General features: G+C 41.1%; 1 protein-coding gene across 18 annotated transcripts in view; it reads left to right on the top strand.

The window, feature by feature from the left end:
* LOC134226237 (ryanodine receptor) overlaps nucleotides 1-16,665 on the top strand; it is a 160,702-nt gene that overhangs the window by 86,927 nt on the left and 57,110 nt on the right. For 12 of the 18 annotated variants that reach the window (XM_062706877.1, XM_062706875.1, XM_062706870.1 and 9 more), the window contains 6 exons: nucleotides 11,642-11,830; nucleotides 11,903-12,102; nucleotides 12,166-12,690; nucleotides 12,750-14,820; nucleotides 14,882-14,962; nucleotides 15,994-16,093. In XM_062706877.1, the coding sequence (XP_062562861.1) occupies nucleotides 11,642-11,830; nucleotides 11,903-12,102; nucleotides 12,166-12,690; nucleotides 12,750-14,820; nucleotides 14,882-14,962; nucleotides 15,994-16,093 (3,166 nt within the window). Of the gene's footprint in view, nucleotides 1-11,641; nucleotides 11,831-11,902; nucleotides 12,103-12,165; nucleotides 12,691-12,749; nucleotides 14,821-14,881; nucleotides 14,963-15,306; nucleotides 15,407-15,993; nucleotides 16,094-16,665 lie in introns of all 18 variants that reach the window. The other 6 variants (XM_062706878.1, XM_062706881.1, XM_062706876.1 and 3 more) reach the window with 1 other exon arrangement.

The raw sequence follows: 16,665 nt of genomic DNA, 5'->3' as shown, positions 1-16,665 counted from the left end.
TGTTTTATTTTTTATGCAGCAGTAATCATAATTTATGTGTTTTTCAGGGTTCAGGTGTTTTCTTTCCGCAGAAAAAATAACATTAATCTTCATTGATCAAGACCCAGGTAATCTCCCATTTGTGTGAATCGATAAGAGATCAATGCCAAATTGTCCAAACTTGCTAACACTAAAATGTAATTTGCCCTTTATACCCATCTATGAATACGGTTCCGTATCCGAGTAGTTTTTGATGTAGACAGGACTGCACAAACCCATGCGCTGCAAGTGGGAAGTTCCCGTCTTTAAAGATTCTGGCAAAATCTGCATTGGATATGATTATCGCGACAACTCCATCTGCAAATTGTGTGGGGGCTCATGCAATGTTACGCTACACTTCACCCCATTATTTCACCTTCTCTAGCTCGCCTAATCCATTTTATTTCCGGATTGCGTGGGGAATTTGTGTAATCTCCGCCTACCATCTGCCGAGGGTTTTCACATATCGCATGCAAACCGTTCCACGGACATTATTATTCCAGCAATCTACATAGTCTTGCTTCACGTTTCACACGTTAAAACAGCAACAACTATGGGTAATAAAACTCAGCCAACACACCAGCACCAGTACACCTCTTCTAGAATTTTGGGCGACGCGCTTTTCTCTGTTTGCATAATCGCAAGGAGAAAATGTTGCAAAACGTTCCTACGTTGCTTACAAATTAGTTCAACGTCAAATGAATAGTAGATGTGAACCTTTTTTCAAACATAGCGAAATTGTTTACATCTGACCCAAGTAATAGTTTTGTTTTTATATCGATCATGATTTATTCTACTCACCTGTCTAAAATAGGGATAGTATTATTTCGTTCAATTCCGTCACATGATAGATGAAATAGTATTAGCCTGTCTAAAAGACGGGTTAATGTCAATTACTGCAGACATCGATTTCAGACTTTATTTTCCTCATATATGCTGTACTACACGATGCAGATTAGATCCTTAAATTGTGCATGTGTCTTCAGGGTCAATTACAAAAAACAGCCGGGTTTTATACACAGCAAGTGCGTTATGCACAAACCTCCCCTAACGAGCCGCCTTCATGCCTCTTCCGAAGCGGTAAGTGAAATGAAACAACATTCACAAAAAGTTCATATTTATGGCCGAAATGCGCCAACACTTCATTCCATGCAGTGGTGGCGCATCTGTTCTCGCGTCCTAACCAGACACGCTTCCATTCCTGCCCGAGGAAGCAACAGTAGCAAGCGAATTCAGTGCTGATCCTCAGAACCAACTGTTTACAAACGGCCGACGCGATGCTGAAATCAATTGAGGACTACATTAGAATGGATGGGGTAACAGTGCTATTTTGGACCCCTACATAATTATGTCATTGAGCTACAGCCAAATCAAAGATTGTTTAAAATATAACCTAGAAATAGGCATACAATGGAAATTTTGTCATACTCAGTGCAATGAATTGAGAAATTTGAAGGTACAAAATAGTCCCTGAGTTATCACACAATATTGCACTTTATACACAGTATAATAAATTTCCAACCCTGTACTAATAACTGTTTTTAATTAAATTGCTTGTAGATTTTTTGAAAAGAGTTTCAAATATTTGTTCGTTTACTTCCCCGTGCATTTTTTTCGGGTACAATCATCTTTTTGCTTCTTCTTCTCAGGCAACATTTATTCACCAAAACCATTTTTTTTTAAATTTCCAAACTAATTCTGTTAAAAGGGACTTAAATTCGATAATATTATCTGTAATATGAGAATGAGCTTTCACACTCGACGCCGCTTGACAGCTTCAACGAGTCATTATTGAAAATATGACTAGAAGAATAAAGGTTCAGTGAGATAGAAAACGGAAAAGTTCCCCGATATGTTGTGAAACTGCCTCGTAAACCTGCCTAAAATTCACCCGTTATCCTTTAGCACGCGCATCCCATCGGTTAACTCAATGAAATTTGGTTCTTCCAGGGAGGCACGATTCAGTTGCGTGACTGGTAGTAACTTAACGACGTCTATCGAGCCCCTGGGTCCAATATGCTTTCAAATTACTTCTCCACTGTTTAGGTCAGCTAGCGCGGGTGGGTGACTAGTACTCTGCCGGAATCCGCCAAAGTGACATATAAGCCGTTTTAATGATATTATTGTCAATTAGTATATATGTATGTATTTATCATCTGCTTTATAAAAGTAAAATGTAAAGCTAGTTAAGTGATGAACTTCATTAAGCGAAACAAAATCACTAAAAGAATTTTAAAAAAATGTTGCATTTTGGAGCATTATTGGACGATTCCTGTATTGAACCGTGCCTAAATAAAATCTACTCCACCGTTGATTTTTAGACGCAACGAAAAACAAGCGCAAGATAGTCACCTAAGAAAAAACATACTTTCAGAAAAAGACTACTATTTTTGAAAATTTGACTACCACGTGGCCGCTTGTGGCAGTGAATGCTTTGAAAGCGCATGATATTTGTACTACGGATTAAGTTTACACATTTCTGAGAGCCTTGGAAAATGATCACAAAAGCTGTCATTTTGTGACAAGACATAAAATGATTGTATTGAATTTATACTTTTCTACTCAAACGCCCTGGAACTCATGTAAACTTTTCTTTTAAAACTTTGGGTTTGTTGACATTAGATATTGGAAAAGCTTGATTTTTTTTATAAAATACTTGATTCTAACACACATAGCAGAACAAATCGAAAATGTTCTTATTTTCTACCGCAGAATAGCTACCAATATTCCATCCGTCAAACTTGCATCCGATAAAGTAGCTTCACATATCCAAATGGAACTACTCATTAAATGGTTTTGGACTGGAATACTGAAACTAATATTTAATTAATTTGTAGATGTAAATACGCAAAAGGGTCCCTTCCCAAGCAACAATCGAGGTTGTATCATAGCGTACTTCAGAACCTAATCTCAAAACCTCCCATGCAGACTTTCCAGTTCTCACATCCTCTAGAACAGCGGTTCTCAACCTGGGGTACATGTACCCCTGGGGGTACCTTCGCTGGCCCTAGGGAGTACCTCGGATAAAAATGCATAATGGCGGACGTATTACAATTCTAATCGGAGCTTATTTATAAAGTTTTTGATACTACCTAATCTAAACAAAATGTTGAATAATATGTTAGAAATATGCTTTTGAACCTAAATCTAGAATCTAAAGGTTCGGAAGCCTACGTTTGAAAGACATGTAGGCTTTTTTTAGAAAAGCTCAGTTGCTTCGTTGCAAGAGGATTAGAAGCATCTACACTTTTCGGAAGCCTTCTTCAGAGCAGTTCGAATGCCTCCTTTCAAGATGTTCAGAAGCCTTCTTTCGAGAGGTTCGAAAGCCTCCTTGCAAGAGGCCCGGATGCCTCGTTTTAAGAGAGTCAGAAGCCTTTTTTCAAAACTGCTAGTCTCCTTTCAAGAGGCTCGGAAGCCTCCTTTCAAGAGGCTCGGAAGTCTCCTTTCAAGAGGCTCGAAACTGGGCCTACTTTCAAGTGAATCGGAAGCCGGGCTTCTTCCAAAAGGGTTGGAAGCATACCTTCAAGAGGTTCAGAAAGGATGCAAAGGGAGCCTCCTTTTAAGTAGCTCAAAAGCCACCATTCAAGATGCTCGAATACGTCTCTTCAAGGGGCTAAGAAGCCTATTATCAAAAGGTGCGGGAGCAACCTTCAAGTGATTCAGAAGCTCATTTCAAGGGGCTCAGAAGCCTCCTTTTAAGAGGACCTTCTTTCGAAAGGCTCGGAAGGCTCATTTTAAGAGGCTCGAAAGCCTACTTGCTAGCGAATCATAAGTCTCCTTTCAAGAGCTTTGGAAGCCTCCCTTCAAGAAACTCGGAAATCTTATTTAAAGAGGCTCAGAAGCGTGATTTTAAGATGCAAAGGAAGCCTCCTTTTAAATGGATCGAAGCTTGACGACCGACTGGCAAATAGCTTACTCAACCTCACTTGATCAGTACAGTTGCTGATGAAGAATGTGTATAGTCGCCAGACATTCTAAATACTCACGCTCCTCTAATGTGGACGTGTACTATACACATGTGGAAGTGTTGGCTTGAGAAATGGATTGCGGGTGATTTGACTATGCGTCCAATTTGGGAATCTCGAGCTCGTTCAGTAGCCGCTAGGTTGCGAAGGCCGACGGAGATCCTTCGTAGCTTAGTTGGTTAAAGCAATATGATTCGACGGAAGCCCACTTTGGGTATGAATAATAATTTTTTGTATGTTTTGCCTCTGGTCTAGATTCGAATACCGAGCGCATTGAAGCTATCTATTCTATACGAGATTCCGCTAGTGGTTTTTGTTTATCCGTTTGAATGTCTGTCCAAATGCAGAAAAAAAACGATGATGTTACGTTATTGTGGCTACGTTATTGTGGCGATCTCCTTTCTGCAGACCACTGAATTGGATGGATTCGGATAGAACCGTTAATGGGACAAGGACACGTCTTTCACTTCCACCAGTCTAGCGTACTGTAGGGTCATGGGTTCGAGTCCCATCGAAGGGAAAGTGGTTACCTCCAATACATTTTCCAAATCAATATTTTCCACATAACGTACATATTCACATATGAGTTTTCATAACATTGTAAATTAACGTCCAAGTCGGATGGTTTAATCCCCGGAAATAGTTCCATTTTATAGTTCTGAAGAGGAATACAAGAGCCTTGAAACCGAGGTTTTTTATTGTAAGTCAAAACACGGTTCTCTATAGTACTCTTGTGGATCTAATTAAATGACAATTGTCATTTTAAGAACAAGCCTCTCGGAATCCAAATTTAAATCTACTAGCATTTTCAAGGACACACCACTCAATACGGAAACAAGGCACGGCTGTCATTTTAATTATTTCCTCTTTGCTTATTTCAGCATTGAGTCCATAATCAATCAACAAGTCAGTTGCGAGACTAGTTGTGACATTTTTGGAACAGAAAATTGTGTATTTTTGAAACCAGAAAGTGGCTTTGATGTGCCAGAGCCTTCGAAGCAATTTATTAGGAACAAGTAGTTATTTGAAAAATATTGCGCATGTTGCTTGGGACTATTATTCCTTATGAGTCGATACCTTGATAAGCTGAAGGTGTTTTAGGAAGTTAAGTTTATTATCGTGGAATTATTGTTAGATCAACAGCTCTACCATACTTATCATGAGACGAGTTTGTACAATTCCTTTTAATTCCACCACTTGGTTGTACCTTTGACTACCATGTTTCCGGTGGTTATCAGGCGTGCAATACAAGTTTAGATTTTGTAGCAGCACTCGCGAGGCCAACACTAAAGGTTCATTCTACAGTTGCTGGAACTACTTTCCTAAGTTTCCTAAAAATCTGGATGTAATTTTTCTCTTCACTATTATTATGATGCATAGCACAACTGGGGTTGATTTTACATTTAAAATTGGTTGCATAACGAATATAAATATTGTCACTAAAAGAACTGAGCCATGAAGAACTATAGTATCTTCACTTATCTAGCTTAAGGGTTTTCCATTCCAACTGTACTTGGATTCGACTTGGACTCGACTGGGACATGATTTGCACATAATTTGGACTTCATTGGGACTCGAATTGTCCCGACTTGAACATTACTTGAACTCGATGCGGTCTCGGCTTTGATTCACTCTACTTGGATTCGACTTGGACTAGATTTGGACTAACCTCGGACTCTACTTGAAATTAACTTGGGTGCGACTCAGACGTGACATGGAATCGACATTAACTCGACTATGGCATGACATGGACTCGATTTGGTCTCGACTTGAACTCACTCCCAGGCATTGAAAACGTGAGTGAAGCGAACGAGCATTGATCTGATTTAATCATAGCATCCTATGCCAGTGAGTGGATAGCCTGGCTCAGATGGATACCAAACAACGATTATGAACGATCGTTGCTGCGTAAATAACGAGCAACAGAGTTTACCAAGCCAAACTTAGTAAGGTATCCAGGGAAGCTATGACTGGAGCATTTGTGTTACGCTTGCTCTACTAGAATAAAACCAAAACACATCAGGTGTTCTGCTTTATTCACTCTGCTTTCAAGTTGCTGGGATGGAGGAGAGAATGTATCAAAGCCTCCCATGCAGTGTATCAGAGTTCCATTCTCATAGCGGACTTAATTTTTCCTAAAATCTTAAAAGATTTTTTTAACAGCTGTCTCCCATTAATGAGCGATGAAGATCTCTAAACAATGAATCAACGAACGAAAAATTTCAATGATCTAGAAAGCATCAGCGATTAGGCCGTAGTAGAGCGTCAATTTGGCATGAATTTAGCCGATTTTTACTCTTGATCTGATTTTTTTCAATGCCTGCTCACTCCACTTGGATTCGTACTGCAATCGACTCGCATTCGATTTGGATTTAATTTGGACTTTTTTGGGCTTCACTTGATTCGACTTGGACATGACTTGAACTCGACATGATCTTGGCTTGGACTCACTCCACTTGGACTCGGCTCATTTGACCTGTATTTAACTTGCACTCGATTTTGACTCCATTTAGACTTAACTTGGACTCGACTTGAACTCAACTTGGACTCGACATGAACTTGACTTAGACTCACTCCACTTGGATTCTCATAATTAACTTGGACGCGACTTGGAATCAACATAAACTCGACTTGGACATGACTTAACCCAAGTAACAATGTCCATGCTTCTTGGGTTTATTTAATTCTTATAGCGGATTTATGAAAGCAATCGCCATAGCTAGTTGCTCAGTTTTATTGTCGATCTTATTGCTATCAATAAACCTCTCATAAATATGCTGAAAAAGCTTCAAACGTCAAACGCTTATTGACCTTATGAGCAGCTCTACGGTCGTGATGAAGAGCGTGATAAATCCTATTTTCAAAGCTCGATAAAAGCTACAATTTTTGGTCGTAATGTAGCCAAATGAATTACCCCAATAAGAATATTTGCATTGCAAAGAGCTTATGACGGTATTCAATAAGAGCAACATTTTTCTAATCGAATTTTGTGAAGGCCATATTGAAAATGAAGAAGCATTTTAAATCAGTGCAATTTTTTACTGAAATTCATGATTTGATGATAGTTTCACCGAGTAAAGCACTTTTTTGGTGATTGATGAGCATTACAAATATTTTGGGGTGAAGTATCAATCGAATCAGTGGAAAGTTACGATACTGCTGTTATGATTACTTGAACTCAAAAGTCTAGAACTACATTATTTTGAGAGCGCGTTGTATTCAATCTAATTTTTTCACTAGCTTTCGCCATGAAGTTGAACGCGCACCTCATTTGGATAGAAGTGAATTGAAAAACCGACCTGAAAAAAATATTATTTTATAATCATCCTCATCACGATTGTCATCACCAATTTATTTTGTTTTTATTTTCAGCAAAGTTTTGTTTCTCTTTTTTAAAGCAACATTTTTGACACCTGCCGCAGCCAAATTCCCTTTTTTGAGGGTTAAACCAAAATTTCTAAATAACTCTTATAATACGTCTATAGTGGTTATCTAGAGAGGGCCACTTGGCCATATCTTACTCTTATAGTGGTCATCAGAAAGTTGTCACGTAGTCATGGGTTTTATTGTTAGATGTTATAATTTTATCTTGAAAACCATTCCTAGAGCGAAATAAAACTTAAAATGTTACTTGGGAAACTCAACGTGATCTCGGCTTGGACTCACACTACTTGGAAGCGTCTTGCAATCGACTTGCATTCCATTTGGACTTAATTTTGACTTTACTTGGGCTTGATTTGTTTCGACTTGGACTCGATTAGGACTCGACTTGAACTTAACATGGACCTGACTTTAACTCAACTTGAACCCGATTTGTTCTCACTTCACTCCACTTGAATTCAACCTGGACTTGATTTTGTCTCGATTTGAACTTAATTTTTACTCGACTTGGACATGGCGTGGACACGATTGTCTTGGCTTGGCTCAATCCTCTTGGCTTCGACTTGGACTCGACTTGGAATTAACTCGGAATCGGCTTGGACTCGACATAGGTTTGGCTTAGTTTCAACTTGGAAAAGTCTTGAACTCACTCCACTTGGATTTGACTTAAATTCTAGTTAGATTTCATTTTGGATCGTCTGCGACCCGATTCTGGCTAAGCTTTGGTTCGACTTGGACTCAATTTATACTCAACTTGAAGTCGATTTGTTCTCATTTTGTACTTAGTTTGGACGGTTTGGGGTCATTTGGCCGAATGTCGTTTGACCGAATGTCGATCGGCTAAATGGCCTGACACCGTTTGGCCTCGATTTTGGTCTAGACTCGGACTTGCTCCACTTGGATCCAACTTGGACTCGTCTTGGACTTGGCTGGAACGTAACTTGGATTTGTTTTTAACTGGACACTTTGATGCGATTTGGAATTGACTAACACTTACTCGGACTTGGCTTGGACTTGAGTTGGATAACACTTGGACATAATTTGGACTCACTTCACTTGGATTCGACCTGGACTCGATTTGGCCTCGACTTGGATTCGAGTTTCAAACGACTTTGACATTACTCGACTTGATTTAGACATAATTTGAACTCGATTTGGTCTCGACTTGGACTCACTCCACTTGGATTCGACATGGCCTCAACTTGAAGTTTAGTTGAACTCGGCTTGGATTCGACTTAGATATGCCTTGGACTCCCTTCATTTAGATCTAACTTGGATATGATGTAGATTCAACTTGGCCTCAACGTGGACCCGAATTTGAATCAACTTGGACTCGATTTGGACCACATTTGGAATCGGTTTGTACTCGACCGGGACTCGACATGGACATCACTTGGACTCGATTTGGTCTCGGCTTGGACTCACTCCAATTGGATTAGACTTGGACTTGACTTGGTCTCAACCTGAATCGATTTGACTCGACCAATCCTCGGAATTAAGTTTCGGGAAACAAATCATTGGTATACACAGGATTCTGTTTCTACAAGATTTTGTTTTCGCTCGTGTTTTTGATCGTGTGACTTAAAATTGCCACCAAAATCTTTGCGATGTTTGAGGTATTGGCTTTCAGTCGTTTGGAATCAAAAACAGGGCCTTATGTTTCATCCTACGTTTCGGACACATGTATTGTGCATTTTTCAAGAAGTTAACCCTTCCGTTTCCATGATTGATCACTTGGTTCCGGAGTTAAAATGGGTGTTAGCTTTTGGCCATTTCTCAGAACGCATAAAATGATTATTTTAGATATTTTGATAGGAAACGGTACATAAACTATACCAAATATGATCAGGAATTTAATCGGTCCAAAATATGGCCGAACGTTCCGCCGGAACCTGTTACGAGGTCACGAAAATAGACGAATACCATCATGCGACACATCAAAATTCATTATTTCAAAAGTTATGACAATATATGGTAGTTTTGTACTTTCTGGACCGTTTTGAACCGATTGGAACCGGAAAACGGATTTACCGAGTACCAGTCCAAAGGTAAATCTTGGGAAATAAATAAAACCCCATCGCCGCATGATGGGGTTTTATTTATTTCCCAAGATTTACCTTTGAACCGGTTCATGATTTTGAATATCAAAGTTCATGATTTAAAAAGTTATGGCATTTTATGGTAGTTGTGTACTTCTTGGACCGTATTTGAACCGATTGGAACCGGTAGACAGATTTACCAAGTACCGCTCCAAAGGTAAATCTTGGAAAATAAAGAAAAACCCATCATGCGACACATGATATAGCATTACATGGTATTTTGGACTTCCTGGGCCATATTTGAACCGATTATAACCGATAAAAAGGATTTATCGAGTACCGGTTCAAAGGTCAATCTTGGGAAATAAATAAAACCCATCATGGGCAAACAGGGCAAACGAATTGTTGTGACAAATAGGTCTTATGCTGATGGCTAATATGACAACAAAACGGAACATAGTTAACTCCTTGAAAAAGGCACAATACATGTGTCCGAAACGTCGGATTGAAACATTGAACCCCGTTTTTGATCCCAAAAGACTGAAAGCCAAAATCTCAAACGCCACCATTCGATTTCATTTTATAGAATCTAATTATTGAAGTTTTATCGTAAATATCCAATCGATTCTATCATTAAAAACTCAATATCAATCAGTCTTCTTTTCAACAGGGTGTATGCAAATTATCCATATAGATTTTGGAAATTTGCTTCTACAGACCAAAAAAAGATAATAACTGACTCACTTAATTGTTCTGTGCGCTCTACAGCTCAGCAAGCTATAACAAATGTATTTTCTCACAATACTGGATTTCAACTCACAGGCAATAAGGACTATTAGAATTTTTGATGTTTTCCCAGGATTTTTGAACAAAAAGACATGGAATTCCAACTCGCCGGACACCAATACTACTACAGTATATGAAAGTTTTTACTGTACCAATACTATCAAAGCTTTGTTTTGGTACTCAACCCACCTTCACCTTAAAGCAAATTTATCATTCAGTATGGGCTATCTTGGGGCCCTCATGAGCTGTGTGGTAAGATGCGCGGCTACAAAGCAAGACTATGCTGAGGGTGGCAAGGTTCGGTTCCCGGTGTCTGGCCTAGACAACTTTCGGATAGGAAAATGTCTCGACTTCCCTGGGCATAAAAGTATCATCGTGTTAGCCTCATGATATACAAGTGCAGAAGTGGTAACTTGGTTTAGAAACCTCGCGGTTAATAGCATTGGAAGTGTTTAATGAACACTAAACTTCGAGGAAGCAATGTCCCAGTGGGGGATGTAATGCCAATTAAGAAGATGAAGATGGGCTATCTTGTAAACCGAATACGTCAGTGAGACATTCGAAATTATCTCAGAATTATCTCAAGAGTATCGATATGAAAACGTGCAGCCATCGTGGTAATTTTTCGACACGTTCAAAGGCGTAGAACACAAGTAATGGTGGTCTTTTCGATAGGATCAAATGCAGCTTGTTTCATAGAAACCTATTATAATAGCATGCAATACATGTTGATTTTTAAATTATTTTAAAACCGGCCCGAAGAATTGACCTGATGTTACTCATTTAACTGTTGGTTGGGCTAAAAAACATCTACAATAAAGTTTCAATATCGGCTGCATTCAACGAAATTCTTGATATCAATAAAAAAAATTTCAAATGCTTTCAGCAACTCGAATGCCAACTGCGTGAGTCCATTTTTCAATACAGAAAAAACAATAAAAATATATTTTAGCTGTTTCTGAATCATTTCTACATAAGAAAATCATCAATATCTTCCATCAAAATACATAAGAGATCAACAATTTTTTATGCAACTCATTATTTTCATATTTTAACTCTGATCCTCAGTAAACCGCTGGTCTTTGACCAGCTCACCACCTTTGAGAGCTCGCCAGGCTCCAGAACATCAATCTTACATACATCAAAATCGTTGTATTTGGAAACTAGACAAAATATTTAGCATCCTACAGTTTAATAATTTTAAATTGAATTTCTTGTATGCTTTATTCAATCTCCATTCTCGGTTCTTTTATACAACTCTAACACCTGCGACATGTGAGCAGGGACTATGTGCACTATAAATAAAACGATTTAATTTTGTTCCATCCTTTTATACGAAGGGTAGTGATGCACTTCTGTAGAAAAATGGCTCTCGCATCGTACTGGTACAAGTTTTAAAATTTAACTGAGCATATTTTAATTACATTTTCGTGCATTCATATCACCCCGCAGTATCTAGCGTGCCTTTCGACGTCGTCTTCCAACGATAAGCTATCGTTTGACGTCGGTCTGCAGGAGCATAGCCAGGGCGAGGCGTGCTGGTGGACAGTTCACCCGGCCAGCAAGCAACGTTCCGAAGGTGAGAAGGTCCGCGTAGGAGACGATCTTATTTTGGTCTCGGTGGCAACCGAACGTTATTTGGTATGTTTTGAATACTCCTCGTTATAGCACTTAGGGGACGAATTAATAACAGGCACTGATGACTATTTCCAGCACACTACCAAGGAGAATGACCTTTCGGTTGTTAATGCTAGCTTCCACGTCACGCACTGGAGTGTCCAGCCTTATGGCACCGGTATCTCACGCATGAAGTACGTCGGTTACGTATTTGGCGGCGATGTGCTTCGATTCTTCCACGGCGGCGACGAATGTCTCACCATACCAAGCACGTGGGGACAGGAACCGGGACAGAAGTAAGTCTACTAAAAGCCTTGTGCAACTCAACCGATTAACTAATTACCCATTCCAATTTGCAGCATGGTAGTCTACGAAGGTGGTTCTGTTATGTCGCAAGCTAGGTCCCTCTGGCGACTGGAATTGGCACGAACCAAATGGGCCGGAGGTTTCATCAACTGGTCCCACCCGATGCGAATTCGTCACTTGACCACCGGTCGCTATCTTGGCGTCAACGAAAACAATGAGCTGATTCTGATGTCCCGAGAACTGGCTACCACATCGCAAACGGCATTCGTACTACGGGCGGAAAAAGACGACCAGAAGGTGGTACTGGAAGACAAAGATCTTGAGGTGATCGGTGCACCGATCATCAAGTACGGTGACTCGACTGTTATCATGCAACACCACGAATCCGGACTGTGGGTGAGCTACAAAAGCTACGAAACCAAGAAGAAGGGCGTTGGCAAAGTCGAGGAGAAGCAGGCCGTACTCCACGAGGAAGGAAAGATGGACGACGGGTTGGACTTTTCCCGCTCGCAAGAGGAAGAATCGCGAACTGCACGGGTCATCCGCAAGTGTTCGCATCTGTTCACGAAATTCATTGGGTATGATCATTTGCACTAGACAATAGGAAAATAATTTATTTAAAAAAAACTCTTTACAGTGGCCTTGAAACGCTGCAGCAGAACCGCCGGCATTCGTTCTTCCTACAGACGATCAACCTGGGTGAGATGGTGATGTGCCTGGAGGACTTGATCAACTACTTTGCTCAACCGGAAGACGACATGGAGCATGAAGAGCGTCAAAATCGTCTGCGAGCTCTGCGCAACCGTCAAGATCTGTTCCAGGAGGAGGGTGTGTTGAACCTGATTCTGGAAGCGATCGACAAAATCAATATCATCTCGTCGCAAGGCTTCTTGGCTTCGTTCTTGGCCAGTGATGAAACTGGTCAGAGCTGGGAAATGATTTCCGGTTATCTGTACCAACTTCTGGCGGCCATCATCAAGGGCAATCACACCAATTGTGCTCAGTTTGCCAACTCGAACCGCCTGAACTGGCTATTTTCCCGTCTAGGTTCGCAAGCCTCCAGCGAAGGTTCCGGTATGCTGGATGTACTCCATTGCGTTCTCATCGATTCTCCGGAGGCGTTGAATATGATGCGAGACGAGCATATCAAGGTCATTATTTCTCTACTGGAAAAGCATGGTCGCGATCCGAAGGTTTTGGATGTGCTTTGTTCTCTGTGCGTTGGTAATGGTGTAGCGGTACGATCTTCGCAGAACAACATTTGCGATTTCTTGCTTCCGGGGAAGAATCTCCTTCTGCAGACTAGTCTGGTAGACCATGTGGCCAGTGTCAGGCCGAACATTTTTGTGGGGCGTGTTGAAGGGTCTGCCGTTTACCAGAAGTGGTATTTTGAGGTGACCATGGATCATATCGAACAAACTACGCACATGTCTCCGCACCTGAGAATCGGTTGGGCCAACACCACCGGGTACGTCCCGTATCCAGGAGGTGGCGAAAAATGGGGTGGCAATGGAGTTGGTGACGATTTGTTTTCGTATGGCTTTGATGGTGTATTTTTCTGGTCCGCTGGACGCAGAACGCAAGTCGTGTTTTCGAACGTTACGGAACCGTTTATTAAGAAGAATGACGTTATTGGGTGCACATTGGATTTGAGTGTCCCTGTAATCAGGTTCACGTTCAACGGAGAACCGGTACATGGTTCCTTTACGGATTTCAATCTGAATGGCATGTTCTTCCCGGTTATCAGCTGTTCGTCAAAGCTGAGTTGCCGTTTTCTTTTCGGTGGTGATCATGGTCGAATGAAGTTTAATCCACCGCCAGGGTTCTCCCCGCTGGTTCAGTGCCTTATGCCCCATCAAAATCTTAGCTTGGATCCCTGTTTCTTTTTTGGAAATCTAAACAAAAATGTCCTGGCTGGTCCGTGGTTAGTGGAGGATGACTCGGCATTTGTACCGAAGCCAGTAGATACTTCCACCGTTACACTGCCAGCATCAGTGGAGACGATTAAAGATAAATTGGCTGAGAACATCCATGAAATGTGGGCTCTGAACAAAATCGAATCCGGATGGACCTGGGGTGAGCGCAGGGACGATCTGTACAGGGTGCATCCTTGTTTGACATCCTTCGAGAAGTTGCCTGCAGCGGAGAAGCGATATGATTGCCAACTGGCCGTGCAAACTCTGAAAACGATTCTCTCATTGGGATACTACATCTCGATGGACAAACCTCCCGCGAGAATTCGACCGATCCGTTTGCCAAACGATCCTTACATGCAAGGCAACGGATACAAACCTGCTCCACTGGATTTGAGTGCCGCTGTGCTAAATCCCAAGATGGAGGAGCTGATAGATTTGCTAGCCGAGAATACTCACAACCTATGGGCGAAGGAGCGTATCCAGCAGGGCTGGACGTACGGGTTGAACGAGGACGGTGAAAACAGACGCAGTCCCCATTTGGTGCCGTACAGCAAGGTAGACGAAGCCATCAAGAAGGCAAATCGCGATACGGCGTCGGAGACTGTACGGACACTGCTGATCTATGGCTACAATTTGGATCCACCGACCGGTGAGGCCAACGAAGCTCTGGCTGCCGAAGCATTCCGGCAGAAGTTTGCTGCCTTCAGAACGTACCGAGCGGAGAAGAACTATGCCGTTACATCCGGGAAATGGTACTTTGAGTTTGAAGTATTAACTGCAGGTCCGATGAGGGTTCGTTTCGGTATTATATTTGTCATTGGTTTTGAAATATTGATGATTGTATAATCCACAGGTGGGATGGGCGCGTGCAGACTGTAATCCCGGAACTATGCTGGGTAGCGATGACGCCTCGTGGGCTTTCGATGGATACAACGTAAGTATTATGATCATTACGACTATCATCATTCCGAACACCCCACTCAACCCCTCTGTCTGTCGTGCACACTATCTACTACAGCCAGTTTGTTCAGAAAAAATCCCGTACAGAATTTTAGCCAACACATATTTTCCTACATGTTCACCATAAACCGTTTTCACTACAACTGTTTCAAACTTCAAGAATTAGGTATTATTCTCCAATGTAAGTTAGTGTATTGAAAACTTCCACTTCCATTCCTTTGACTATCTACACGAATGTAAACTCGTGGTTGGGACTTCCCTGCATCCTACTGTTGCCACGCACACACCTCGTTCGCGCGATCTCTTCCTTTCGAGTAGGCACGTAAGCTACACCTGCACACGGTTGATGATTTCGGTAGACGATATCAGGTCGGAGACATCATCGGTTGCCTCATAAATGTCACCGATAAGAGCATAAGTAAGCACCAGTCCTTTGACGTTTTGTTTTTTGAAAAAGAACTGGCGAAGGCTTCTCGTTTTTTTATAACTATGTTCTGTTACTACATTGTTTATCTACGTGTTCATACCAACAGTCGTATCTTCGTTGTCATGCAATCAATTCGGACGCCGTCATTTCAGCAACCCCGTAGAGGTCAAACGATCGCTTTTTCGATGCTTTTGGAGATCTATGAAGAAGTTATGGCAGTTATCCGCATTTTACTGGGCGCCACTTCTACTGAGATCCTTGATCAATCGATCGCTCGATCGGTGACTTCTACGCACTAGCCTTTGATGTTCGTTGTTTAGGAACCGAAAGTTCGCCTCGTGCCACTCAAAACTGTTCTCTTTCTCTTTTCTTCTCTTTTCTCTCTCATTCTGTACTCAACAAACTGTGCCATGACCATGCGTACTGCGATTGCGATATACTCCCGTTGAACTCTCATAAAAACATACGAACGTTCACATACACACTCACACATACTCTTATTGACACTCACAATCTACAATTGGCTAATTTGTATTTCAAAATCCTCTTAAAAAATCCAATTCCCTAAAAAATTATAGGAAGAAAAAGTGTCTGGAGGTGCAACGGAATCATTCGGCAAACAGTGGGTACCTGGCGATATCGTTGGTGTATTTCTTGACTTAGTGGATCATACGATCAGTAAGAACCCTCAAATTTAGCCAATATAGTAACCAATATCGATTAAACTTAGGAAGAACTTGACGAATGCAACAGTCTCGCTAGCTAAATACTAAATTTTTGAACGCATCCATGCAAATTGTGTAGCAAAGCAAGCTGCAACCGCCTACTTTGCATCGTTTTTCGTCTATTTATTACTATTTTTGACATTTAACCACACTTTTCATGCTTTGAGGGCAGGACCACGCCTCCTATGACTGATTTTTTGCATTGAATAGCAAACACAAACACGATACGTAACGAAATTTAAGATCTCAGGCTGCCTTTGTTTAGCTGTAGTAAAGGACAAATATAGTAGAGCCGATTTCCTTTATTTCTGTACAGACCATTCTGATTGGCCAGCGCTTTTTCTCGATTGAACCGATTTTCGTTTGGGTTTTCTTTTGTTTCACCATTCCGAATTGTTTTTGATTGGTTTGAATTGTTTTACAAAGCCCACCTTCTGTCACATATTTTTCTCGATACTCTGCACTTTTTACTCCACCTCCAATTATTCAATAAGCGAGAAAAGTAGAAGAGAATGTCGCCATGGT

The sequence above is a fragment of the Armigeres subalbatus genome, chromosome 3, assembly GCF_024139115.2.
Source record: "Armigeres subalbatus isolate Guangzhou_Male chromosome 3, GZ_Asu_2, whole genome shotgun sequence".
NCBI classification, from domain to species: domain Eukaryota; kingdom Metazoa; phylum Arthropoda; class Insecta; order Diptera; family Culicidae; genus Armigeres; species Armigeres subalbatus.
This window is presented reverse-complemented; position numbering and strand designations above follow the sequence as displayed.